This window comes from Astatotilapia calliptera, chromosome 7, assembly GCF_900246225.1.
Source record: "Astatotilapia calliptera chromosome 7, fAstCal1.2, whole genome shotgun sequence".
NCBI lineage: Eukaryota > Metazoa > Chordata > Actinopteri > Cichliformes > Cichlidae > Astatotilapia > Astatotilapia calliptera.
The window spans coordinates 23,883,039-23,910,384 of NC_039308.1; the positions used below are offsets into that span (position 1 = coordinate 23,883,039).

The following is a 27,346-nucleotide window of genomic DNA, read 5'->3' on the forward strand; positions in this document are numbered from 1 at the left end:
CAGCAGGGTACCTGATCACAGGCAGGGCGTACGTGTTGATGGCCCCGGATCTAATATATATATATATATATATATATATATATATATATATATATATATATATATATATATATATATATATATATATATATATATATATATATATATATATATATATATATATATAAAAAAAAACACCCAGCACGCCCCTGCGGGCGGTTTATCCTTCAAGGTCGGGTCCTCTACCAGAGGCCTGGGAGCTTGAGGGTCCTGCGCAGTATCTTAGCTGTTCCCAGGACTGCGCTCTTCTGGACAGAGATCTCCGATGTTTTTCCCGGGATCTGCTGGAGCCACTCGCCTAGCTTGGGAGTCACCGCACCTAGTGCTCCGATTACCACGGGGACCACCGTTACCTTCACCCTCCACATCCTCTCGAGCTCTTCTCTGAGCCCTTGGTATTTCTCCAGCTTCTCGTGTTCCTTCTTCCTGATATTGCTGTCATTGGGAACCGCTACATCGATCACTACGGCCGTCTTCTTCTGTTTGTCTACCACCACTATGTCCGGTTGGTTAGCCACCACCATTTTGTCCGTCTGTATCTGGAAGTCCCACAGGATCTTAGCTCGGTCATTCTCCACCACCCTTGGGGGCATCTCCCATTTTGACCTCGGGACTTCTAGGTTATACTCGGCACAGATGTTCCTGTACACTATGGGTATATATATATATATATATATATATATATATACACACACCACATAATCTGATAGTTTCTTTGCTAAGTGTCTGAGTGCAACAACAAGTGAGTTCACTTTAAAAAAGGTTTCACCTACAACAACTAACAATCAGCAACTAACTTCCAGAAGTTTGCACTGCTGAATCCCACAAAAAGACAAATGGGCCTAAAAATAAAGCTAATTATTTATTTACATCTCTGTACCTCTTTATTTTACTAGCTGCTGTTTTAAAACAATTTATATAAAAACCTATTTTGTCAGACATTTATTCCTTGTTGGCTTCATCATTGCCTTCATCTTAGCCTTTTCCCTCTTTGCCAATGATGTTACTAACTCATTTGGCACAGCCGTGGACTCATTTTGCGTCAGGCATGTATTCTAGCAACGGTGTTTGAAACCCTGGGGTCTGTGCTTCTTGGGGCCAAAGTGAGCGATTGAGTGGACATGTACAACGGCTCTGAGCACTGATGGCTTGATATTTCAGCTCAATGTTTGGTGAGTATCTGCAGCGTATCTTTGAATTTGAACTTTACATTTGAACTTCAACCCTTTAGACAGAGCATTGAATGCAGAAAATGTTAAAATGCCTTGCAGTAGTGTTAGATTTTGGTGGCTGTTGAACATGTGTAGAACACATTGAACACAACAGGATGCATTAGCACAGGGGTTCCTAAACTTTTTTTGCTAGGCCCCCCTTTGCCTTACAAGATAAATTCTGTCAGGGAGACCTACCTTGGCACTTGTGCAGGTGAAGCCAAAGGGAAGCTATGCTCCATCACATTTTCTAGTATTTGGCTTGGAAGGAAGTTGTTTGGAAACATATTTGGCAATGCTTCATCTTCTGCTTTGTGCAGTGTTGGGAAGGTTACTTTCAAAATGTATTCCACTACAGATTACATAATACATGCCCCAAAATGTATTTTGTAATGTTTTCCATTACATTACGCAATGAGAGTAACGTATTCTGAATACTTTGAATTACTTAATATATTATCAAGCTTTTTAGAACTACATAACAAGGAAATTACATCATTCACTTAGATTACTGATTGGCAGCGCTAACTCGAAATTTCGAGTTATTAACTCAAAATTTTGAGAAAAGTAAGTCAACATTTTAGAACTACTAATAAGTCAAAATTTCGAGAAAGACAGCTCGAAATTTCGAGTTATGGATACTTTTTTTTTTTTAGTGGCGGAAACGGGCTTCCATACTTAACAGTTTGTTTGTATTTTAGGCCACTTAGAAATCATTCAAAATATCTAACTGAAAGGATGAACCATTTCTGTGTCTGTAGATAACAGACAACATAGCAAACAAAAGCAAAGAAAGAATAAAAGTGGTTGTATCAAATATTGACTTTCAAGCTCGTTAGAATTAAACTTTTTTCCCTTTCTATATTGTATTTTCATGTATGACTGCACATTATTTTTAATTTCTTTCACCTATTCAATTTTTTTCCTAGCATAATATAAAGAAATGATGGGTGTCTTAAGACTTTTGCAAATTAATGTGTACATTTATTAAAAGTTAATGACGAGGAGTACGTTCCTCGATTTATCTGACTCCCCTGTTTGAAGTTAAAATGACTTTACTCCTCACTTGAAGCATCTCCAGGACCTCCATGTGGCCACGGACCATATTTTAGCAATCAAGTATCACCGCTCCGATAGCGTTTTGCGCGTAATTTATGGTCATGGTTAGAGTCACCACTCTTACTACGACTTTTGTGCCGCTGGAGGGCGACTTGACTTCCTCTTCTTCAGACGCTCCATGGCACGAAGTACCAGCATTCCCCTTTCTATTATGCATGATTTTTACTTTCCGTAAACACTTATCCTGGACTCCAGCTGCAGTTTACCTTCTCTTCACCTTTAACCCAGATCATCGCTTAAGCGCTGCAACTGAGGTGGATGGGCTTTAGTAGACACACGAAGCTGGACAACCAGACATGCTGGTGATTAAACGACTCAAAATCAAACGGAGTGTGGCCCTGTCCAATAAGAAGTGACATTAAGCAAGAAACATCCAATCACAGGGCGTATAGCGAATTGTGGGCGGGCTTAAAAAGCGCGTGCATAAGGTAGAGAGTAGGAAGAGGAGGTCAAATGTATTGAGTGAAAACGTGAGGCTGTTTCAGGACAGATAGCTACAATATAACAGTTCAGTTTACAGTGGAGTTATTAGATATTATATTCAGAGGCAGGAGCGGGGGGGTTTCTGTGCATTTTAGTTTGTGCTGGTAACTTCCGCTAATTTAGAAGCTAGTGAAGAGAGATAAGGTTAGCTAAGGCTAACGTTACATGTCGCGTGTTTGCAGACAACTCCGCAGCTAGTGGCACTACTAGAGTAAGTTATGAATTTTTCTTTCTATAGTTGTGCATCATTATCTGCGTAGGTAGAGAGGGAATGCGCGGTGGTAGCTCGCAGCGCATTAGCTTTGGAAACAAAGTTTGCTAGCTAACCCTTGCTGCTGCACTCTGCTACTTCTGGAATTCACGTTGTCTTTGTGAACTTGTGTCACGGACACAGCTGTCATGTTTCACTCGGTGCCCCGCCGTCCGATCTGTGAGATCGGTATAAATACAGTGAGGCTTCAGAGCAGCTGGTCATTTCGACGCACTGTCGAGGAGGGAAGGGGAAAGCTTGAGAGGCTCCCGTTGCTAGGCAGGAACGTGGGCCTGCTGCTGTCCTGGCTGCAGAGGGCAGGTGTGGGTGCTAGCGACTCCGCGGCCTCTGGTCCCAAGAGGAAGGGTTTGCTGTCCATATTTGCGGACCATTGCGGCTTTGTGACCGGCCAGAGACTCCGGCGTGCATGCCAGGTTGGAGAGCTTTACTCCAACCTGTACTCGGAGCGCACCAAGTGGACCCTGGTTGGCAACATATGGCGCAGATTACAGAGCAAGCACGCCCCTACTGGGAAATTTGTGGCTGCCCTGGCTGGTGTCTTCATGTGGGAGAATGAGAAAATCCAAGATGAGGAAATTCAGAGGTGGGACAACATTTTATAAAGGCATATATTTTTGCAAAAAAAAAGGAATAGATGTAAACATGCCTCTTACTCTGTTGACACTCTCAACAAAGCAGCATTGATATTCCTGTCTTGATTCAAAATTTGAGTAAACAGTGCAGTTAAATTTGTTCTTACATTTGTATGTACAGTTAAGCATTTCATTATGACCTGAATATAACCTGTAAGTAATCTAAGCTTGTTATTTGCATCTTTGTGAAGGTGTGGACTGGAGCTGCAGGCGCTGGAGGCAGCAAAACGACTAAGTGTGTCTTCGGAGACTGCAACTGGGCAACAGGAATCTGGCTGGGAAATTGTGGTGGAAAAGAAGGACTTCAGAGTGTGGAAGCGACCTATTCCCAACAGTCACCTCTACGAATATCGAGGTCAGCTAGTCACATACATGTTTAACAGTGTCTCACATATTTGTCCAGTTTTGTCATAGAGGGAGAAATCTTTGTAGCTCTAAAGGATTCTGCAGATTTTTCTTGCATTTTAAGCAGTTAATTGAAGGTACTTTGAGCTGGTCTGATTTGTTATCTTTTATTTGCAGTATTGGGCTCTTATGATGATGTCACACCAAGACAATTCTTCAATGTACAGGTATATTTAAGTTCAGTCTAATTATGTGCAATTTTGACTACCTCAAAAGTTTAAGTCATTGAGGAAACTGCGTGAAGCTGATCACCTATTCTATTTCAGTGCTGACATACATGAGGAAATGATTAGGACGTACGATTAGGCTACACTCCTAATCCATTATTGGGGATTTAGGTGTGCAGCAATCTCTTTACTCTTGAAGTCTGACCTTCTGAACCACTGTTTACTCAGACAACCTTTTAAAATCGACACATCAAGTTGGGTTATAGATTAATATTAATTGGAGTGGGTTTTTCGGGGTTATGGGATTTTATTTTTTTGGAATCGCATTACACATCACAGGAATGCTTTAACAGCAATAACACTCTGCCTTTCCCTTCCCCCCAGTTGGACATAGAGTACAGGAAGAAGTGGGATTCTCTCGTTATCAAGCTTGAAGTGGTGGACCGACATGCCAATACTGGCTCTGAAGTTGTGCATTGGGCTACACACTTTCCTGTGAGTTTGTAGATTGCTATTTGTTCAGCCTACCCTGCATTCACCCGTGACACTTTTTTTGTTATCAGTCAAAGTATGAATAACCTTAATTTACCTTTTGATCAAGAGCAACTGCCAACCAAGTAAGGTTAGGTTGCATTTCGCACACTCAGTTGTTATTTGATCTTGTTTGATGTCCTTCACAGTATCCCATGTATTCGAGGGACTATGTATATGTGCGCCGCTATGATGTTGATTTCAACAACAACCTGATGATCTTGGTCTCCAGGTCAGACTTAAAGAGATGTTTGTTAATTTGTTTATTTTGGGGTGTATTTATATAATCAGACTAAATGCTGTATCTTATCTTGTGCATTGATAATCTGGCTGTGCAGAGCTGTACAGCATCCCAGAGTACCAGAGACACAGGAATATGTGAGAGTTCATTCATACCAGTCAAAGATGGTCATTCGCCCACACAAGTCCTTTGATGAGGTTAGTGATGAATGTCATGCTGCACAGATTATTTAATTTTAAACAACTGTGTCCTTTTTTTGAAGTTGCTCAGCATAGTTTTTCTTATCTCCTCACAGAATGGATTTGATTATCTGCTGACCTACAGTGATGACCCTCAGACCGTCTTCCCCCGCTATTGTGTGAGCTGGATGGTGTCGAGCGGTGAGTACTGAAAAAGTCATACGCTAATCACGTAAGGATTAACTGAAATTTATTCAAAAAAGAATATTTCAAAATGACTAATGTTGATCAAAGAGCTGTACAAAGCACAAAACAGAAAGAGGATAAAGGAATGGAATAAAGGAAACTGACTCAAATTCCAGTGAATAAATATAAGTTTTCAGTCTAGTTTTAAAAGTCTCAGTGGAAGGAGCAGACGGGGTGGGGGATGCTCTAACAAGTTTGGAGGCAAACACGGTTTAAAACAATATTTAAAAAGTTGACTACACTGTGGCAGTGCAATTTGTCATGATGTTGTTAATCAACACCATAACTAACGGACATAAGGCAAGATTTTGACCATATTTTACATCATATTTAACCACATGTATTCATATTTAATTGAATAATATATATGAATAATACTACATTTTGTAGAAGTCTGGACAGAAATGTAGCAATCTAAAATGTAAAATTTAGTTTTCAGAGAGAGTGTTCCATCATGTTATGCCTTTTCCAGCCTGATTTTGAGAATGTTCTCCCTCTTAAAACCTGTCTAGGTATGCCCGAATTTCTGGATAAACTGCACACTGCTGCCCTGCGGGCCAAAAACTTAGAAGTGGGAATTCAAGACTACACGAGTGTCATTAAATCCAGTGACACAAACAGGCCGTCAAGCCAGGAGCGCCTCACTGGAGAAAATGCCCATACAGGTGGTTCTGGACAGATCTACGCTTGAGATGGAGATTTCGTAGAGAGCAGAGGTTTTCTTGGTGTGTTTTCACTTGCACTCAAGTCAGGAACAATAACCCTCCAACCCCAAACTTAGGGGTAGATTAGAAGAACTGAAAATGAAAGGTGCGATCTAAAATAGCGGCACGTGTCCATCCATAGACATGTTTATGCTGTTTATAGAGGAGATGTCACAAGAACGATGGACTACATTAGTGACGGCATTGTTGTCACTGGAGAAAGTGTTGCAATGCAAGTTGTCGTTCAGACTGCTGGTTTTGGCATTTTTCTTTTTCAGCCAGTCAATGCCACCTGATGTTTTCCTGCAATTATACAATTGAGCCAAATTTCCTAACCATAGACATGTTTTTGCCAAACACACAGTTTTACTCATTTTAGTATTTAATGGCTTGTCTTATGTTTTTAGACAAAGCTTGACTTTAAACTCTATTCAAACCGCCAGCTTGCTCACTACTGTATTAGCGTCTTTAGTGTGATTTCAACAAGTTGTGGCGGAAATGAGTATGACATAGAACTGCAACTACACCTGCCTTGTTTTTACTAAGAAGTTAACGCTTGGTCAAATTATGGATTAAGAGAAGAACTGAGGCCCCCTGCTGGGAATTTAAAGCAAGTGATTTTGATTTGTTTGAAGCATGACAGATGACAAGTTAAATTATGAGTTTGGACAAAAAATGATACAATTACTGAATTTAAAAATAAAAAATAAAGCTTTTTGTTTGCTATCGACATTAGTTTACTATCCACCCTGTTGAGGTATCAGACGGTCCGTCTCACTGTGTTCCTGCAAGTGTTTAAAGCATCCAGCCTTCTGAAGATGAACCAGTCCTTCAGCATTAGGGGCATAGTGTCTTATAACAACCATATAAATCCTCAGATACAGTGGTGTAAAGTTTTAGGTATTTGTGCCACATCCCAAGCCATTTGCATTTAATGTGATATTTTTTTTTTTTTGGGGGTTTTTTTTTGTGTTTTTAAGAGGTGGTCCAATTTCAGTTCAGAATTTATTTTGTTACTGTTGGGTTCATCAACACAGTTTGCACTCCTGGAGGTCTGGATATTTCTGTGTTGCTGTAGATCTTGTATACTCAAAAAGTCACATCTGGAGGACTGGATTTTTATTTTGTTTTTGTTTTTTTGTCAATGGGTGCAATGAGATTCACGTCTTTCTCCTAAATTTTGATGCTACCGTTTTGTTCTCGTGTGTCCTACTGAAACTCCTTTGAATTCATCTTTCCATGTCACCCTTGCATGCAGGGGGTGCTATGAATGTACAAATAGCAGCACATGCCACAGAATATATAACATCGCCTAACACAGTTCACTGTTTACAGACTGGCACAAGAATCGTGAAATAATGTTGTAAAAAAACCCTAACATCTTGTAGCGCAAGCTTGTGCTGCGAGATGTGATTCACTCAAATGGTACATTTGAGTGAATTGGCTAATTCTATATGGTGGTTTCCACTTGTGTGAGGGAGGTCCCATGTGTGGATACGCGTATGCTCCCAGTGTATCAAAAGTGTGTGTAATTATATTCTGTTGTGAAGTGTTTTCCTGCTGTTTGTGTTTTTAACAATGGCAGTGTAAGATGAGATACTCTTCATGGGTTGACTGTGCAAATTGACTCTCATTATAACCCAATTAAACAGTATGTCATACTTGCTAATGTTTAGTGTGTGTGTGTGTGTGTGTGTGTGTGTGTGTGTGTGTGTGTGTGTGTGACATTTGAATGATCTGATAACTGAAGACACCTCTGTGCCACCTGCAGTATTTAAAACCAGTTTTCACATCTTATTTTTGTTTTGCAGGTAACTTTTTTTTCTCTCTCTCCATTGTTAAACTTTTAGGAAAAGAAAGAGGGGGGAAAGTGTGGCTTATGAACAGGTGCACTTGTAATCCACGTGATTTAAAATTAATTTCTGAAATGGAAGAAACATTAATCTGATGAAATAAACAGTCCTTTATGTGTATCATTGTGGGTTCAACTTTTGATGCAGAAAGCATTTGGCTTTGACTTGTGCTGCTCGGGGCCATGATTGATTAGCATAGTGTTTGTACTGAAGGGCCACCATCGTCCAGTCTAATGGGATAATCTGTAAATCCAATAGGCTGTCTGGTCAGACGGTCTGTGACACTCTGCACATATAAGCTTTACTGCACACACACTGTTTAATTTGTCTGCTCTGGATAACACTCACTGCTATATCTATGCTGACTATTGATTCTTTGCAGATAATCAGCACAGTGTACTACTTTACCATCAAATATTTATACGTGTTAAAATAGCTGCATGTCGTTTATAAAAGATATCTGCCAGTTTTGTCTTAAGTGCTTGACTTGAAGTTACCTCCACATCTTTTTAGGTTCATGAAGGTTCATTTAGGTTCATCGCCTCTGTCAGTGCGCCCCAGGGTGGCTGTGGCTACAATGTAGCTTGCCATCACCAGTGTGTGAATGTGTGTGTGTGAATGGGTGGATGACTGGATATGTAAAGCGCTTTGGGGTCCTTAGGGACTAGTAAGGCGCTATATAAATACAGGCCATTTACCATTTACCATTCATGAAGACCTTTTACCTCTCATCCAAGAAGCTTCTTCAGTACTAAAACTGATGAGTCCCAGGTGCAATTAATGAGCACTTAAATCTGATAGGTTTATGTATAATAGTATTGAATGAGTTCATGTGGCTGAAGTTTGAAGGTGATAATTGGACAATGTGACGTAGCATTTTCCAATTGATATCTTGGGTCCATCCGTTAAAAGTCCCAGTGACCTTAACCTAAAAGTCAGTGGTTTCTTTGATAATTTCTGAAAATTACCAATGATTTCCAAATTTAAACCATAGCTGCATTTGGGATGCTTTTTTTTTTTCCAAATATATATTTGTGATGTGTTCATGGTGCAGATGTAAATAAAAGGTGCAGTCGCTGTACGGAAGAAGAGAGGAGTCAACTTAAACAGAGTAGTCTTTTTTTCAAGTGGCAGGAAATTTGAAATGCAACTTTTCAAAGTTGCTTACTAAATAACAGCAAACATAGTTTCTGCACAGTTTGTCGCAAAAAAGTTCTCTGCTAGCTAATGTCCAGTTGCTGTATTTCTCAGGGAGAGAGACCTTAGTGGGCACAACAGATGTTTTTGCAAAACATCTTGCAACCTTTAATTCGACTGACTTAATCCACAGAAAGCAGCAGCACAGGTCAGCTGCTGCTTTTATAGGTGACTGATCAGTCTACTCAGAGAAAGATCTACTGGCACTCCAAATAAGCTATTATGTCACTTATTAAGTAATTCTGCTCCCCACATTGCACTATAGCAGTCTGATTTGACAGGTAGAGGTCAAACAATCTTTAACCCTTTGTAGGGGCAGATCCCAACAACAGTTGCCTCAATGTCCTTTATAGTTTAGATTAAAGACCCTACAATAATAGGGAGAACACTCCAACAATCAGAGGACCCCTTATGAATAAAGACTTTGCAACAGTGGAAAGGAAAAATAACCTCCTTTTTTCAACAGGAAGTAATCTCCAGTAGCGCCAGAATCGTGGAGGGGCAGCCGTCTGCCGTGACCACTTATGAATGCAATGAGGGGAGGGAAAAGAGGCGAAAGAGGGACACACAAAGAAGGATTACAGAGGTTGAAACACTTGGGATCTCTGGATTGCATTATAGGTGGCTGATTGCTGGCGTTGCAGGACACCAGTTCTCTTCAGTGATGATCTTTCACTTTGGCTGTTGATGTCCTTTACTCCTTTCTCAAACCATCTGTCTTTGGGAACATTCGGATTCTCACAAGAGCGTCCCCTCTCCTTTAAGTGCAGACGTACCACTGGCTCTTATTCTGATGAGGTGTTTCTTCTTTGCATCTCTGGGGTGGATGTTTGGTCTTTTATATGTACAAGAACTCCTCATTGTATTGCACACCGGACATTGTGTAGTCTTTACTTTAAGTTGGCAAACAATCCTCAGGACTACCTCCAAGATGACAGCTTCCCAGGGTTAAATACCAGGTACATGCGATTAGCTGAACCCGCCACTTGAAAGAAACGTGAAACATCCTCGCAGACCAGAAAGAAGCCTAGCCGCCTTCAACACAAGCACTGAAGACTGAGGACCTGCAAACACAAATCTGCCCGTTTAAATTCATAGATAGAGATCTGAAGATTGAATAGCTCAAGCTAAGAGTAGTTTCACATGGGAATGGGAATAGTTGTTCTCATTTAACAATATTCTTGTCAAGTCTAGTTTGAAAAATAAAAACTGTCTGCTGTGATGTGTGTATCTAGTGAATTAACCTTACTGAACCTGCTTATCCAGTCCTAACTAGTTTTAGTTTGAGAGGTTTATCGAATATTATACCTTAAAGTGTTTTTTATGCTTCACAGCAGAATTTAGGGCTACGTAATCATTGTTTTGAACGGCAGATGGTGAGGTCTTATTATTTTTCACTTTGCACTGCCATGCTGACTGCAGACTGTAGTGTTTAGGAGGTCGCCTGACAGACGTCCAAAGCTGCTTGTTGACTGTGGCTGTCTTTGTGTCGATATTTCATGTTCTTCTGCTGCCTCCATCAGTTTTCTCAGAGCATGTTCATTCTTTATTCTGAAGTTGTCGTGACTGTGAGTGCGTATGTTTCTGTGTCCCTGTGCATTTGTTAACTCTATTATAGACTGACCACGTACCCAGAATTTACCCGACCTCTCTCTTAATGGCTTGAGCCCCCTCGCATTGGGTAAGTGGTTAACAAAGTGGATGGATGGATGATTCTGTCACTGCAAACGTTCTCTGTGAGACATTTGAGTAGAATGTATTAGTAACACTTACACAATTACTGTATTTAAAATAGCAGCTACAGCTGAGGAATAACAAATGGCATGGCACCACATCCATAATGAGTTGATTGATTAAAATAAGAGTCGTAAAGAAAGGAGGAGTCTGGTTTTCATATTTCAGATTTATTGGTTTGATGCATTAGTTGGGATTGGACGACACAGACTGAATTTTAAAAGAAATAGCCGACCTCTGCGGAGAAAATGGAGTAATATATTTGATGATCATTTCAAGAACATAAACTCGGGCTGAGACATATTGGCTTGTAAGTTTCAGGCGTTTCTAAGAGTCTCGTCATTTGATTTACAGATCTGTGATGAGTCTGCAGTCCTTACAAACGACACATTGTTTTAATATATGACCTCTACCAGGCTGAAATCACTGGACATGCTCAAAATCACTGAGCACTTATTGTAATTGATCATTTCCACAAACCTCCCATATTTTTTGCTATCCAACTTATAGATAAAAAAAACAAAACACTTTTTTTTATATGAATGCTATGAACCCGATTGCTTGCTTTCACTGTTAAGTTTTCCACTTTATTCAACATAACCAGTAAAAATACACAGAATATTTAGATGGTATTAATGAGCCATAGCCCCACATCTTACTGCATCATGAGATTTTATTAAAATATAAACTAAACACTTGTAATATTATTAAAATTGACCCTGTGGTTATTGATCTTCTTTGTGTTTTTCTACCACACACCACCGCTGTCGTCCAGTCTTATTTACTGCCCTATTTTTTGTGATCATTTCATTTATACATGAATATTTGGAAAAATGCAGAGACATTGAAATAGATATCCAGATAGCTGAGGCAGACAGTGCACACAAGACTCCAAGGTGCTTGGCACAACCATGGACAGAAGATGCACTGCATGGTTAGATCAAGCACAATGGAGTCATGAGCAACGACAAAAAAAAAGTCCAACAGATATTGCACAGATGCAACTCTGCACAAATTGACCAAGCAACGTGCCGTATCGACCAGGTTTTTGTGCAAATGTTAAGTAGCAGGTTTTATTTTTTTCCTGAAAAAAGACACAGCATTGTTAGAATATTTTATGGGTTTTGCTGAAGGACGGTCCTGCAGTCGGAGCTGTCGGCAATGCAAAATTTCAGAAAAATCCAAAAAGTGTGAGAGAAGTGATCTGATCTCATGGGGATGTTTAAAAAAAGAAAGAAAGAAAGAAAGAAAGAAAGAAAAGAAATGCTACTGGTTGGTCTACGATCAAAAAAAGATGAAGAGACTTGTAGCTAGGAAGAGCTGCAGAATTAAAAAGAGCAAAAGATTACTCACAGGTCATGGTCACTGCGGGAAAAAAGGGCTACACCCTTCCTGCGCACGAACTGCGTCAAACCCCACCCTCTCGCCCTTCACGCCCAACTCTAACAGAGGAAAAAAGTCACCATTTGATCACTTTTCACTCTTTTAAAACTCAAATCTCAAACATTTTTAAGAAAGGACCTGCAGCAGGCCTGAAAAATGTTGGCTTGATTAAATTTGTTTCCTCATTGGGCATTCCCAAAGTGATCAATGGAAACAGAGTTTGGGTAATTCATCTGTGATCTTATTAGAGTCGCAAGATCTCATAGAGTCCAAGTCCCTGAAATTTTAGTAGTTATTGACTAAAAACAAACCATGCTCCCTGGACACTATTGAATTAAGAATTAGAGGTATAGCTACTTCTCTGTAGTCCATCTGGGGTGCATCTGCCATCTACTAAGAGCAAAGAAAAACCACTCCTAACATTTTAGTCTTAACTATGTTAAGTGTTCCTGTGTTGTGATACCATCAGGCTAAGAGAGCTTCTTTTCCAAAAGGTTTGACAATCTTGTTACCTTCCCTTGTGTCTCTTTCTAGCTCCCTGAGGACATTTTACTACAATGAAAAGGCACGGCACAATAATCAACTTACAAGGCTCAGCAAGTGAAACCACTTTGTGTGATGAAATTACACCATAATGCATATTAATGCACCAAACAGGAAAAAAGCTGCCTTTGGAAGTGACCAAATGGCACGAAAATTGGAGTACTTTGGGTGAAGATGGTGGGCGGCGGTGATGAAACAGACTTTTGTTTTTCAGAACAATGAGGATGTTTGAAAGGGATGCAGCGCAGCTGATGGGATGGTTTAATGGGTTTTATGCACAGATGATGATTGTGATACATGATTACGCTTACTTACCTTCTATTTTCCTGTCTTCTTCTGGAAACCAACACGGCTTAAAATACTAAGAGAAGTATTTGAAAAAAGTGCTTTCTGAGCTAAAGCAACAAAACCTAAAGCAACTGTTCTTCAAACCTGACCAGCACAGTATCACTGAAAACAGTTGGTCTCAACCTACTCTGTGTTTAACGGACAACTTTCCAGCTGCTTTCGTTGGAAAGTCTCCTCTACACATTGTCTTTCCAAGAAACTCACCTTTCCATTCGCTAGCCTCAAAGCGAGCGTAAGGCGCAGGTGGTTGAGGGGTGGTGAAGACCGCTGGATGCTCTGAGCTGTGTCTTGGGGTCTTCCAGCTTGCTCTACTGGAGACAGACTGTCCTGACTGCGTCCTCAGCACCCTTCAAGTCCCCAACTCCTGCCCCTCCTTCAAGCTAGGAGGGGTTGGGGATGTTCTCTTGGGATAGGTGCACTGGCAAGGAGGACTTGGTCAGGCTGGGATTGGATGTAGGTTGGGGAGTCTGAATGGGGGGGCGCCGGTTCCGCATTTCATAAATATTAATACAGAGTCCTCTCTCTCCAAATGGGTAGATTCTTTAATTTTGTTAGAGGGGGAAGTGCTTTATTCACTTAATGGCTTTTATTAGTGCCCAGTGTTCAACTCTTTCATTAGCTAAAGTGCTGCTATAATTTACAGGGTAAAAGGGGGTGGGGAAGAGGCGGTGTCTGGGAAGGGTTGATCCTGCTGCTGCTGCTTCTGCTGGACAGGCAGGCTTCACCTTCAACCACTGCAGCTTTTACTAAAAAGTGGCTTTTGGGCTAAAAGAACTGGAGTCAAAAGATATCAAATACACTCCATGAACCGTTATACTGTCGGTCATGCTGTCTCACTTTCACATCTGTTTTTTTTCCTAAACACATCTGTGCAAATCTAAAGTGTTAAGGATGATCCCGAATTAGACACTGTAACCAATTTATTTTAGAAAAAAGCACAATGTTGATGACACTTCTAACAAATAAGTGGCTTTTTACCTATGAGCAGAGAAAGATTTTGTGGAAACATGCAGTGGATTTCTCTCGCTGGCAAACTGGAATCATTTTTCTTTGCGGTTCCATATCATATTAATTTAGTAAATGAAGATAAAAGCATGCATTTTTTTGCAATACTATATCCAATATATGATAAAATGCCTGCATTTGATGTATACATATTAAATATACTGTAAGGGTCTCCTATTTAGCTTGGCAACATCTTTGCATGGGTTTTGCACACACGCTTGATAATTAAAAAACAAAACATGAGTATCTTTCATGTTTGGACTGCTTGATTTCACTCTTCAAATTTCTAATCCAGCCATATTATACCACAGTTTACATGCTTGGTGTCATCCATCGCATTCATTCATTAGCTTCTGGTACTCGCACTCCGAGTGGTCTTGTTGTAACATACGGACATTAAATAACACCAACTTCCAAGAGTGCACCCAGTGCCAATAAAAAGCAGCTTTATTTTGCTCTGTGGAGTTTGGCTACTTGTGAACATCCCAACAACCCTCAGACTGCATCTGAGTGAATGAACTTATTAACCTGAGTGGCCGTCCCCACCAGAGAGCGGGGGAGTGGGTGGGCCACCAGTTTGAATAACTATCCCCATCATCAATGTCATATAAATCTCTTTCCCCCCCCCCCCCCTCTAAGCCACAGTTAAATGTTAGCCATAATGCTGGCTGCGGGTACGCATCTGCAACATTTCTGTCGGATTTTTCCTAAAAAACCAAATTTAGCACAACACAGAACACTCCTGGTTACACTTTTTGATAAAGTAATAAATCTATTATCTGAATAAAAGCACAGAATAATAAAAAGCATAAAATAACAGACACATTGAGATTCCACTGTGATTTTATTGTACAGTTCTTTTAGGAGTCAATGGAAGCCTTAACCAATATTCAATATGAACTATTCATGGTGTTAAGTACTGTGTGTTACTTTAAATATGACACTTTAACCTGCCATTGTTTTAAATCAATGAAAGCAAAAACAACAGATGCTGTAATGACAGACATGTCCGGTAGTTTATTGAGCAGCTGTACAGAACACTTTGTGATAACATGGGTCATGCAGTGAGCATTAAGAATCCTTTTTTTTTTTTTTACTTTTTCACCAGCTGGATAACATCTTCATCCTCCATCACATGGTCCTTGCCCACCTTTTGAGGGTTGTGCTTTACAGAGGAGCCCCAAACAAGTGCACTGAAAGAAAGAGTTAAGAAAAAAAAAAAAAAAAGAGTTTGATCCTGGTTGACTGATGATTCGTTCAAGAGTGTGAAAAGAAAAGATATCAGGCCATTATAAAGTAGCCCGACAAATCATTCTTTGCTACAGCTCTATTATAAAGGAACCTACTGGGTATGTGACATCCTTAAGGAGCAAAAGCTTCCATGTGTCACAGTTTTACCCGTCCGTTCCCTTGAGGATGGCTAATGCTCAGCAGCACTAACATAATGAATGATTGACGATGTTATCTTGCCAGGGCCATTTAGAGATGGTGGTGCAACACGCGGTCACATGTCTAAAAATCAAACGTTCCAGTGATGGCAACATTTAGTCTGGTAAATGTTGCCATTAAGGGAGGTGATAGAGTCATGAGAAAATGAATGTCCACCCAGTTTTAGTTTTAAGGTTTTGACGCATAAAAACACATTAAGAATAATCTGATCAACACCACACTCTAAAATCACTTACATATAACCTCAGATGACAAAAATATTTTTAAAATATTAGCATTTTAGCTAAGGCAACTATACTCACTACTTAAATTCTTTGATGAGGTTTTTGTGAATCTTCATGCAGAAATCCTCCACTGAAGTTCGGTCATTGGGGAGCACAACAGGAGACGTGTAATCAGGAAGCTGGCCTTTGGGTTTGGTGTAGCTGTAAGTAAACGTATCATCTCAGTAACTTTTTCCAGTTTGAACACACAAACACTTCAATTTTCCAAAGACTTGCTTTAAATCTATAACTGACTTTCGCCGCATTCACAGAATCTTTTGCAGGTTGTATTGATGGAAATTCTTACATGCGCACAAGCCTTAAGTAGTCCCACATCCTCTCCAGCAGGTCATCAAAGTTCCAGCGGTGGTGGGCTGAGATGGGCACAGTGTGGGGCACTTTGTAGATGATGTCGAGCTCTTCAATGGAGATCTGGTCGATTTTGTTGAGCACATAAATGCATGGGATGTAGACGCTGTTGGGACAGGGACAGAGTCTGTAAGTGAAACCACTACATACTCAGTTATACTAAATAATCCAAGAAATAAAATGGTGAATAAATGAGTCTATATTTTGGTGCAGCATGAAGCCTTCTACTACATTTACTTGTTAACTAACATGTCAGCTGATACGCAAATGTTAGATATTACAACTAATGCCATTTGCCTAGCACAGGGTGCACGCGGTCTCAAACAGAAGATTTACAAATCAATTACTTTTGGCAGAATAACTCCTAATGAATATCATTATAAATTCATAGAGCTTGCAGTAAAAGTAAGATCAGGTGACCTTGAACTATCCCTCGGTGTTGCTGCTGTTGGCTCAGAATAATGCACGACCTCCCATAATGCATTTGCCTCTTTCACTCCTCTTGCACTTACATGCGACTAGAGTAAGTCCTTTTTTTGCACTCTGTCACAGTTTGTGCTTTGCCATCTCTGTGCTTTTCCCTTTCCCCTCACAGCAGATGGCTGCTCCACCCTGAGCCGCGTTCTGCCAGAAGCCTCTTCCTGTTGAAAATGAGTTTTTCTTCCCACTGATGCCAAGTTTGTGTTCATAAGGAAATCGCTGAATCACTGGGGTTCGTCTATAATGTTGTCTTTAGCTTAAAATATTAAGTGTCTTGAGACCATTGTGATGATTTGGTGCTACATAAATAAAACTGAACTGCATTGTCAACTATACACTCTAGTATACTCTGAGTCACTGACATGCTCTACTGTTTCTACTACATTTAGTAAGACATTTAATTCCTTTATTCTGCTTGTTGATTTTGAGATATTTTGTTTTTCGTATAAAGCTTAATATTTTCATTTAAATGTAAACTTATCTTAATTTATCTTAATTTATTTTTTAACTTCAAATTACTTTCTGCCTTATTTCTTTTGACATATCTTATTTTATCGATCTATATACTGTTTAAGCACTACTGCCTGATGTGGAGTTTACACGCCTGGGTTCTCGCTGTACTTCCTTCCAGTCCAAAGACATGCAGTTAGTGGGTTTAAGTTAATTGGTGATTGCAAATTGGCTGTCTGTGTCGGTGTGAATCGTTGTCTGTTTCTCCGCGTTAGTCCTGCCACAGACTGGTGTTTTATCCAGGGTGTACCCCACCTCTCTATGGTAGCTGTGATAGCCTCGAACCCTCTGCTACCCTGAATTGGATAAATGGAAGAGAATGGCTGGATGGATGGAATAAATAATGTATATTTCATTCAATTGTATAACAGGTGGTTACAGTTTCCACTGTGTCCATTTTCCTCCCAAAGTTCAGTAATTTTTTGAAGGAAAAAGTGTTTACTTTTCACAGGAACATTTGACTTTATTTTTTTTTTATATGTATATTAAGTAATTTTAATCATGTTTAAAATATGTAGTGCTACATTTCCTTTTGTTAAGACACCTCTCTTCAAATAAATACTGTAAGTATACAGGTAAGGAGGGGGCCCCACCTAGTGCTTTATGCAATTACAGTTAATAGGCCCATAGGCTTCTGAATTATGAGAATTTTTAAAAATATTTTGCCCTTATGAAACATCACAGTGGATTTTAACTCAATTAAATGTGAATGAAAGCCAGAATTTCATCATTAATTCAAGGGATTTTCACAAAAAACCCTTCTCTGCTCAGGTTCAGCCAAATGCTGCAAAACTGATCAGACAGAGCTTTGCAGTGCAAATGGATGATGACCCAAAGCATACTGCAAAAGCAATGACGAGTTTCTCAAGGGAAAGAAATGAGACATTCTTCAGTGGCCAAGTCACCTGATCTCAAATCAGTAGAGCAGCTTTTCAGTTATTAAATACAAAAGTGAGGGCAGAGAGACCCACAAACAAGCAGCAGCTGAAGGCAGCTGTGGTAAAAGCCTAGTGGAGCATCTCATGGGAGGAAACAACATCTTGTGATGTCCAAGGGTGACTTCAAGCACTCACTGCAAGAATTACAAAAAAAAGTCCTTGTATTTAAAATTATGTTTTTCCAATTACTTTTCAGGATTGTTTAGGATTTACAGCATTAAGAAATGCTGTAAATCCTAAACATGTAATGCATTTTTTGGCCAAATCCCTTACAATAAAGCTGACAATAAGTCCGGACTTCAGACTTTGATTGGCCAGTCTTAAGATCCACATGGGGGTGTACAGGATTTAGACATTATTTAAAAAATATTCTATAGACATAGTGTTTGATAAATTTGTTTCCTTGCAGAAATTGTAGTTTTTATTTTATTGTATTGTGGACTTTCTCCTAGTTGCTTTTTTCAGAGGAGGGACCATGCTCAACTCCACATATCTCTGATCCCATATTTGTTGACTTCTTATATTAAGATAAAAACCTTTGAGTCATCTAAGTAAGATTAAAACAGGAGTTCTCCCAGATGCTGCCTAGCACATAAACAGCATATTTAAATCCATCTGTAGTGGGAATGATGGGAGTGTTAAATAGGATTTCAGACCGGCAGGCCACACCCACTGAGAATGACTAAGAAAGGCCCATTGTGACACTTCAGCAGCTCACCGATTTCCCTCCACCACATCGATGAGGTCATCAGCTGTGGAGTCACTGCGCAGAGTGATGTCGGCGTTGTGGATCTTGTACTCTGCCAAGATACTCTTAACTGTTTCAGCGTCAAGCTCACTCTGTGCACACTGGAGAGAGAAAGAGAGAGTGCATGTGGATGGATGACTTAAAGTAACACAAAAAAGCAAGAAAATAGTCATTAAAAAAGTCACAATTTAAAGATCTGTATTAATCAATTATTACATATTAGAGTCAGCAATACAATAAAAATCCATATGTTCTAATCCATGTGGCATCACTACCCATTTCTGCATCTAAATGCTCTGCTGAATTAATAAAAGTGGCTGCTCTCCAAGGTGTTACAATAAACTGCAAAATATGAAAAACATTCAGCTCTGGACATAAACGAAAAAGGGAAAATTAAATACCACCCATGTTTGTTTGATTAGAGAAAATGGGATAGCTGACATTCTGCTACCTCATGATGAGCTACAGAACTACTGTTAGGCTAACATTAGCGCAGGTAAGCTGTAGCAAGAGGGTTAAACTGTTCTCGAAAGTACAGATAGACACAAATGCCGGACAGGAGGATAAACACAAATAAAGGACAAAACATCAAAATGTCTGGGACTGTGAGATTTTAAAAACTTAGCTTGGAGAACACATTACACTTGAATGTAGAGGCTTTAACTTTAATGACAAGTAAATGATGTTTTAAGTATCAGTGTAATTGTTCACTTGAGTTTTTAATTCTAAAGTGAAAACTGTAAGTGCGAAGTTTCATTTAGTGTGTTTATTATATGAGACGTACCGTAGCGGTAAAGTTGATGCCTCCTTTGTCCTTTTTCTTGAAACCAATGTTTGGTGGTTGCTTGTTAAGCCGAATGCCAAAGCCTTCCAGCTCATGTTCTATTAGCTTCTTATGAAGAAGAGGCTTCAACACATCGAGCACTATCAGAATCAGATTGCAGGTTCGAGCCACTGTGAGAGAGCGGAAAAAGAAACAATAACATCAGTCAGAAATGTGTAAAAAGAAATCCCAGTTGAAGTACACCTGTTCAGCTGCTCGTTAATGCAAATATGAAATCAACCAATCACAAGGCAATATTTAGACATATAGCCAGGTAGGTCATATGGGTCAAGACGACTTGCTGAAGTTCTAACTTGAGCTTCAGAATGGGGATTTAAGTGACTTTGGTTTTTGATGCAGGACGAGCTGGTCTGCATTTCGGAAAAAGACCCCGAGATACTTGAACTCCTCCACTTGGGGCAGGAACTCATCCCCGACCCGGAGTGGGCACTCCACCCTTTTCCGGCTGAGAACCATGGCCTCAGATCTGGAGGTGCTGATCCTCATTCCCACTGCTTCACACTCGGCTGCGAACCGTTCCAGTGCGAGCTGGAGGCCCTCACCCGATGAAGCCAATGGTTGTGTTTACTGACCTCGAAACGATTTTATGTCGTACACGGCGCTTGAAAATCTGTCAAATGTTTTAGTATGACTTTGCTAAGCTACAAACCCACAGCGCTTGATGGATTGTCGGAGCATTACGGCTATCGTAGGCAGGCGCCTCGCTGAGTGATACGTACTGTGCTTCAGCATAATATTACGGTATTGTGTGTGTATAACCTCTTAAGTTTAGTGGATATTATACATGGTTATGCTGAGGATATGTCGGCCAATTTCCACTGGAAATGCCTTTTGGTTTAACTGTCAGCAAGGAATTTGCATTTGCACTGTTAAATTTTTATAGAACTTTAATGCACATAAAAAACAGCTGCTTGTTTAAGTGAAAATACATTGATGGGTTTTTTTGCACTAATAAAGTTGTGGAGTTGTAAAGTATTTTGTCTAGTGTCAATTATATCGTCAGTTATATCGTTATCGCAAATTTTCAAATGTATATCGTGATAAATATTTTTGGTCATATTGCCCTGCTCTAACTGCCATTGTATTTCCCTCCAAGCAGATTCCACTGTAATCAAATCATTACCTGCGATGACCTGTCGGCCTCTGCCCTTTCCATCTTTGGCGCCCTCAATGATTCCTGGGAGATCCAGGAGCTAAAAAGGACGAAGTCAGAAAAAGAAAAATATAAGCAAATAACTTAAACCTTATCACAGCATGAACAATATTCCAGATTTTGAAGAAAGCAGAAACTCTTGTACCTGAATTTTAGCACCTTTATACCGAATGACTCCAGGTACTGTTGTTAGAGTGGTGAACTCGTAGGCAGCAACCTCAGAGTATACACCTGCAAGGTTACTTAGCAGTGTAGACTTTCCTACAGAAGGAAAGCCGACAAAGCCGACACGAGCGTCACCGGTTTTCGCTACATCAAAACCTAAAAGTTGGAGGAAACACATGAAAAAAAATCAAATATGCATTAGCATTCTTTGCCGGGCAAAAATAAAGAAATATTTAAAACAAAATTTTGGTAACATCATTAGGACACAAGTATCCTGATCTCACCTTCTCCTGTCCCACCACCGCTGCCTCCTTTAGGTGTGATGAGTTCCCTTCTGAGTTTGGCAAGACGTGCTTTGAGCAGACCCAAGTGGTGAGCTGTGGCCTTGTTCTTCTGCGTCCTGGCCATCTACAGTGAACAATAATACCAGTCTGCATGAGAACTTTCTAAAAAACATTAAGTAAGCAGTTTTTACTGACTGCACTCAGGTACAGTCATGGTGAAACTTAAAACAGAATAGACTTATCCTTTACAATTCAAAGTTAAATTTTGCCCATCTGGATTTACTGTAATGTCAGTGCAGTAACAACACAGTAACAACACTATAAACCTGGTCCCATTCTCTCATGTTGTACAGTTTTTACTTTATGCCAACTTAAATGCAAGAGTTTCTTACATTTGACATGCAACTTTAACTCAAACTTACATACTTGAATGATCATAGTTAAGGCAAAGAGTTTTTTTTTAACCCTAAATTAACAGATACTCATTCATTTTATTTAATAATCCTAGTTTTTCTGTCCATTTGATAAATAATACAGTTTAAAGCATTTAATGTGGGAGGAAACATTTTTAATAGGCAGAAAAGTCCTGGCCAAGATCAACACAACTGTGTTTCTCTGCACATTAAAATGTACACCTAGTGCTGGTCTCAAGTTAAAGATAAATGGGTAGGTTGTGACAGGGAGGGCGTCCGGTGTAAAGTCTTTGCCAAATCAAACACGTTAGCTAGAAATGTTACTAGTGACTTACAAGAACTGCTACCGGTACAACTGACCAGCAGGGTGGCTGCTAATGGCCAAAGACTGAGAAAGAATAGTAGGGGAAGGCATGTTTGGAGGCAGTAAAATAGAAGGCAAGATTTTAAATGTAGGAATTATGGCTGGTAAAGTGAGAGAAATGGCTAACAAAGGAAAGGATGTTCAAGATGGATCTGCCAGGCAGGGAGATAAGAGGACGACCACAGAGAAGACCGATGAAAGCAATGATCTGCTGTGGCAACCCTTAAAGAAGACAGTGAAACAAGTAGTCTTTGCACTGCAACCTGGAGAGTTTCCTTTTACTGCCTCTGATAATACAGTAAGGTTTCCATTAAAAACTAGAAAAGGCATTTTCTGAAGAAACTGCAGCGTGAATGCCGATAGCTGAATGTTTTGAGCTGAAATGAAACAATTGCTGAATGTTAAGCTAAAGTTAAGTTTAAACTAAACTAAAAACTTAAACAAAAACATTCAGTGTAATTTAAAGCAAGTACCCCTGCTGGTACGAACTCTTATGTTCAAATTTGAGGCTTTCTCAATACAACAACAGACGGCACACCATACAAAGATCATAATATATGGATACGTGTGAATTAAAAGACAACACTGTCGTTTTAAGTTAACTTGTATTGAACAGTTAACGTGTACACATTATTTAAAGGCGAACTTGTTACTTGTTACCACCATCAACCTGCACTAGCACGTCCGTTACACTGTCTTATATGATTAGTAATGGATTCACAAGTTCACTGACTGGGTAAAGCAACTTTATATGCACTTTGTGGCCAAAAGAAAAAATGTGAGTTAGAAATATTAAGAGCAAAACAAAGCCCGGCTGTAATATTTTTGCTAACGCTAACAGCTTGTGGCTAGCTTAAACGTGACAGTCAGCGGGTTAGCCCGCCCGCTGTTTCCATCTTACCTCATTTTCAATTTCTGCTATTTTGGCGAGTATACTCATGGTGACGGTGTTCCCCGTGTAAAATTCACGTTACCGATTGAAACTGAAAAGGTTTTACATGGAAGTTGGCAAAGTTATTGGGGTACTTTAGCATGCACACCACACGAACGCGGTGGTGCGGTGTTTCCAGGGAAATCTCGCGAGAACCCGGACAGAGGCGGGGCGTGATACCCGGTGCGTTGACCAATGACAGCCCGCGTTCACTCACAGGTTGCTCACTGAACAAAAAAGAGAAACGCCAACGCAGCATGAGCTTCCACAGAGGCGGAGCCAGACATTTGAAACACCCGGGGCTTAGCCCTAAAGGGTAGTATGCATGTGGGATTTTTTTTTTTTTGGGGGGGTGGGGTTAGAAATGACTGAAAGATTAATAGGCTCTGTTTTGAGTTTTGTTCAAAAAAGAATGACTTGATATAGGGAAATATATATATCACACATGCAGGACACCTTAAACTAGTTTTTTAATTAAGCAGCAAGACAGAACGAAGTCGGGGCTGTATCAAGACACAGGGACTAAACCCCAATTCAACCAGATGCAGAACTGATCCAGAATTAAAACAGGACTACAACAGTTCAAAATCAGGACTACTGAGGACTTAACCAAGACAGAACCAGAATCAGAACTAGATGATAGTAGCACTAAAAATCATCATAGACCTGCACTACACTTATTTTTTTAAATCTACCAAAGTACAATATTTAGATTGAGAAAAGTTTATATAATTATTTTGGCCTTGTTGTGCAAACAAGCCTGCATAACTTAATAAATATAGAATTTGAAAAATAACAAACCTAAAAAGAAACACTAGGTACGAGATACATGAGGACCTATGATACGGTGATACTTTTGGCAAACGACCATTTGACTAACATGTGTGTCTCACCTGCTCTTGTTCATCTGTTCTGTCCTCATTCTACTCTCTCTCTCTGTTCCTCTCTCTCTCTCTTTGTGCTGACAATCATAAAATATACAGTTGAAACCAGATATTTACAAACTCTTCAGATCAAAACAAACACTTTTTTAATTGTAACATCAAATCAGACTAAATGTTTATTTTTTTAGATTGATAAATATAAAAAACATATTTGTTAACTTTAAGAGTAAAGAGAGAAACTATCTGTATTTCTTAATTGCAAATGGCACCAAATTGTATTCAAACTGAGCCACACTTATGGAGCTCCACAGTTCTTTTCCTGGTGTTTTGGTTGACATCTCTTGATTTTCCCATTTCAAAGAAGAAGGCTCTGTGTTTTGCCTTATATGCATCCACAGCTGTGCCACCAGTTTACTCACATGGACTCTACTAACCTATCAGAAGCTTCTTCAGCTCAGAATGGAATCGTCTGGAGTTTTCTTATTAATTAACAAACTTAGTGTATATGTACTCCTAAATTTGATGAAAGTGATAATAAATAGACAGATCTCTCTCTCTTTATTCTGACATTTAACTAATTCAAAAGATATTTCAATATTTATCTAAAACAAAAGTTTACTCTAAATTGATGTTGTACAGTAAAAATGTTTTATGTTTTCTCCATAAAGTGTATGTAAATATCTGGTTACAAATGTAAATATCCTGCTGTGTACTGAAATCCCTCTTGTTTTGCATAGAAATATACTGAACAACATACAAAGCATAATATATAAAATAACATTTACCTGAGTTTTTTCTTTGAAAGAACCCTCTAATGTCCATTCTTATATTTCAGTACATAACTGAAACCGATTTAGTCGGGGAGGGTAAGAACTGAAAATATGAAATAAACACACGTAAGCTAAGACTCTAAAAAATAGCATTTGTTCGGCTTTTCATTTCGCCATTTGTTGATTCACTTGAAGAGCAAGTAACGTAATATTGGTCAAGTGATCAGTTTCATATCAATCTTTCGTGATTCACCGTCATATTTACATTATTTATACGGTACGAATGATTTGCTTTGGTACCTGGTCAAACTTAAGCTCTCCTTAGTATGGCTGGCTCTGTTTCTCCAACAGCGCACTAACAGGTAGCAGCTGCCCCGCCCCCTCGCTCAGTCGCTTAGTGCCTGAGCTCGGATCATACCAATATCAGGGGGGATTCACGCACAGTCGTAAATTCCCACAGTGTGCACTATGTGCTTCGAATATTGTGTGTACTTTTTGTTTTATACAGTTGTCAGCCAGGCATCTAACTATGAAAAAATTACACTCCAAAAGACCCCGGGCTTCTGACAAAACAACCCGGGCTTAAGCCCAGTAAGCCACCCCCACGCTCCGCCCCTGAGCTTCCATAAGTGCAAATGCTTCATTTGCGAATCAGGAAGGTGGAATTTAGTACAACTAAAATTTCAAATAAAATGTATAAACACAAGTACTGCTATAGTACGGCTATAGACAATGGAAAATTCCATTATTCATTTGGAAAGGTTGTTCTACTTCACTGGATATCAGGAAAAAAAACGTTTAGTTAACTTGCTTGATAAATCCCAGTTAGCTCTTCGAGGAAAAAAAAATCTTTACGTCAAAACGTACAACAAAGCTATTAAACACAATATTTTATTAAGAATTAATGAGGCCTGTGTGCCTGTGCAGATGAGCATTGGCTTGTACTTTTCTCAAGTTTCGGATGTTTCTGAGTTGTGAGGAGACATCGTCGCTCTAAATTGATTTAAATAACTGTTTTACGCTGTAAAACATCAGATTTAATCAGTGTCTAGCTGAGAATGTACCACTGTTGTCTTATATCGTCATACAAAAGTTGTACCTAAAATACTGCATGAGTACATTTACTCAGGTTGGATAGTGCGCTTTCATTTATTTTGCTCTTTTATTGAAATAATCCACAAGTTAAATATTAGAAGTGCTTTTCAGTATAAAACAAAACTATTTAACTACACATGAACTAAATTATCGTCTCCTAAATTAGGTTATGAATAAAAAACACCTCTATAGAAGAAAATTTTGATGAAAAAATAAGCTCGTGGGCCACTTCACTGAGTACACCTTAGTGATATGAGGTTAGAATACCCTTTGCCTTTTGAATAGCCTTAATTCTTCGTGACACAGATTCAACGAAACGCCGGAAACATTCCTCAGAGATTTTGGTCTATGTTGAAATGATCACACAATTGCTGCAGATTTTGCAGCTGCACAACCCTTTATGAGAATCCCCCATTGCCACATCCCAAAGGTGCTCTATTGGATTGAGATCAGACCATTTGAGTACAGTCAACTCATTATCAGTCAGTATGAGATGATCTGGACTTTGTGACATCATGTGTAATCCTCCTGAAAACAGCCATCAGAAGATGGACACACTGTGATCATACTGAAGACCGACCGATATATCGGCACTGCTGATATTATGAGTTATGTTATGAGTGGTAATGTTATCAGTTTTCATGTTGCATAGTTTGTCCACCAGAGGGCACTCTTTAACGTCTCTGCTGGCACCAATGACTGTCATTGGTTGGCACAAACACGGCAGATCTAAGTAGAGTCAGGCAGAGCATGAACGAGTAATCCAGGACTTGCTTTGACAATAAAATATGATTATTTTTAAACTGAATTGGAAGGACTCATAAATAACATAACAGATATTATGGAAATTTGTTTATATTTCATGTATCGTATTTCATGTCACCCATCAGCCCGTCTAGCACCAATAACCACGCCATGTTCAAAGTCACTTGAATCACCTTTCTTCCCAATTCTGATCCTCCGTGTGAACTTCAGCAGGTTGTCTTGACCGTATCTACCTGCCATGTGATGTGTATCATATTTAACACATGGGTTTTTGTCTTATTTATGAGCTGTTGAAAAGGTGTACCAAAAAAGCATCCAGTGAGTGTATAACTGCATATAAAGTCAAAGTATTGCAAACTGATGCTTCGGTAAGATTAATATAATATCACATTTGTTTAATAATAATTACATTTATTCAGGTAGACGTTTAAATACTGTAACTGGATTTCTGGTGTATAATTGTAAAATTGTTGCATGCTAACTTTTAAGAAATAATCAATTCTACCTTTCTGCTTCTAAATAAGAAAAATCTTATAACTTTGTTATATACTTAAGGACTATGCCTTTACTTTTGCCAACACAATGGCAACTCTGGCTATATCAAATAACCTAATGTATGTCATAGCGAGC

General features: G+C 39.4%; 2 protein-coding genes across 2 annotated transcripts; one reads left to right on the top strand and one right to left on the bottom strand.

Annotated features, from left to right (window-relative positions):
• Nucleotides 1-2,731: 2,731 nt before the first annotated feature.
• On the top strand, nucleotides 2,732-8,201 carry stard7 (StAR related lipid transfer domain containing 7). The gene is made up of 8 exons (XM_026173983.1): nucleotides 2,732-3,706; nucleotides 3,947-4,110; nucleotides 4,278-4,327; nucleotides 4,712-4,822; nucleotides 5,008-5,090; nucleotides 5,197-5,296; nucleotides 5,395-5,479; nucleotides 6,037-8,201. Exons 1-8 carry the CDS (start codon nucleotides 3,252-3,254, stop codon nucleotides 6,213-6,215), a joined length of 1,227 nt encoding a protein of 408 aa, XP_026029768.1. The 5' UTR covers nucleotides 2,732-3,251; the 3' UTR covers nucleotides 6,216-8,201.
• A 6,915-nt stretch (nucleotides 8,202-15,116) lies between these two features.
• Nucleotides 15,117-23,398, bottom strand: drg1 (developmentally regulated GTP binding protein 1). Its single transcript, XM_026173984.1, has 9 exons — nucleotides 23,173-23,398; nucleotides 21,495-21,618; nucleotides 21,191-21,366; nucleotides 21,016-21,085; nucleotides 19,833-20,002; nucleotides 19,019-19,149; nucleotides 16,311-16,478; nucleotides 16,043-16,165; nucleotides 15,117-15,484 (listed from the first exon to the last, which is right to left on the bottom strand). Exons 1-9 carry the CDS (start codon nucleotides 23,209-23,211, stop codon nucleotides 15,385-15,387), a joined length of 1,101 nt encoding a protein of 366 aa, XP_026029769.1. The 5' UTR covers nucleotides 23,212-23,398; the 3' UTR covers nucleotides 15,117-15,384.
• Nucleotides 23,399-27,346: the final 3,948 nt, after the last annotated feature.

Coding starts and splice junctions, on each gene's coding strand:
- stard7 (XM_026173983.1), top strand. CDS start 3,252: ATGTTTCACTCGGTGCCCCGCCGTCCGATCTGTGAGATCGGTATAAAT. Junction 4,823..5,007: donor ATTGGGCTACACACTTTCCT/GTGAGTTTGTAG, acceptor TGTCCTTCACAG/TATCCCATGTATTCGAGGGA. Junction 5,297..5,394: donor CACACAAGTCCTTTGATGAG/GTTAGTGATGAA, acceptor ATCTCCTCACAG/AATGGATTTGATTATCTGCT.
- drg1 (XM_026173984.1), bottom strand. CDS start 23,211: ATGAGTATACTCGCCAAAATAGCAGAAATTGAAAATGAG. Junction 21,619..23,172: donor TAGCAGAAATTGAAAATGAG/GTAAGATGGAAA, acceptor TGTTCACTGTAG/ATGGCCAGGACGCAGAAGAA. Junction 21,367..21,494: donor CGGTGGTGGGACAGGAGAAG/GTGAGATCAGGA, acceptor TCCAACTTTTAG/GTTTTGATGTAGCGAAAACC.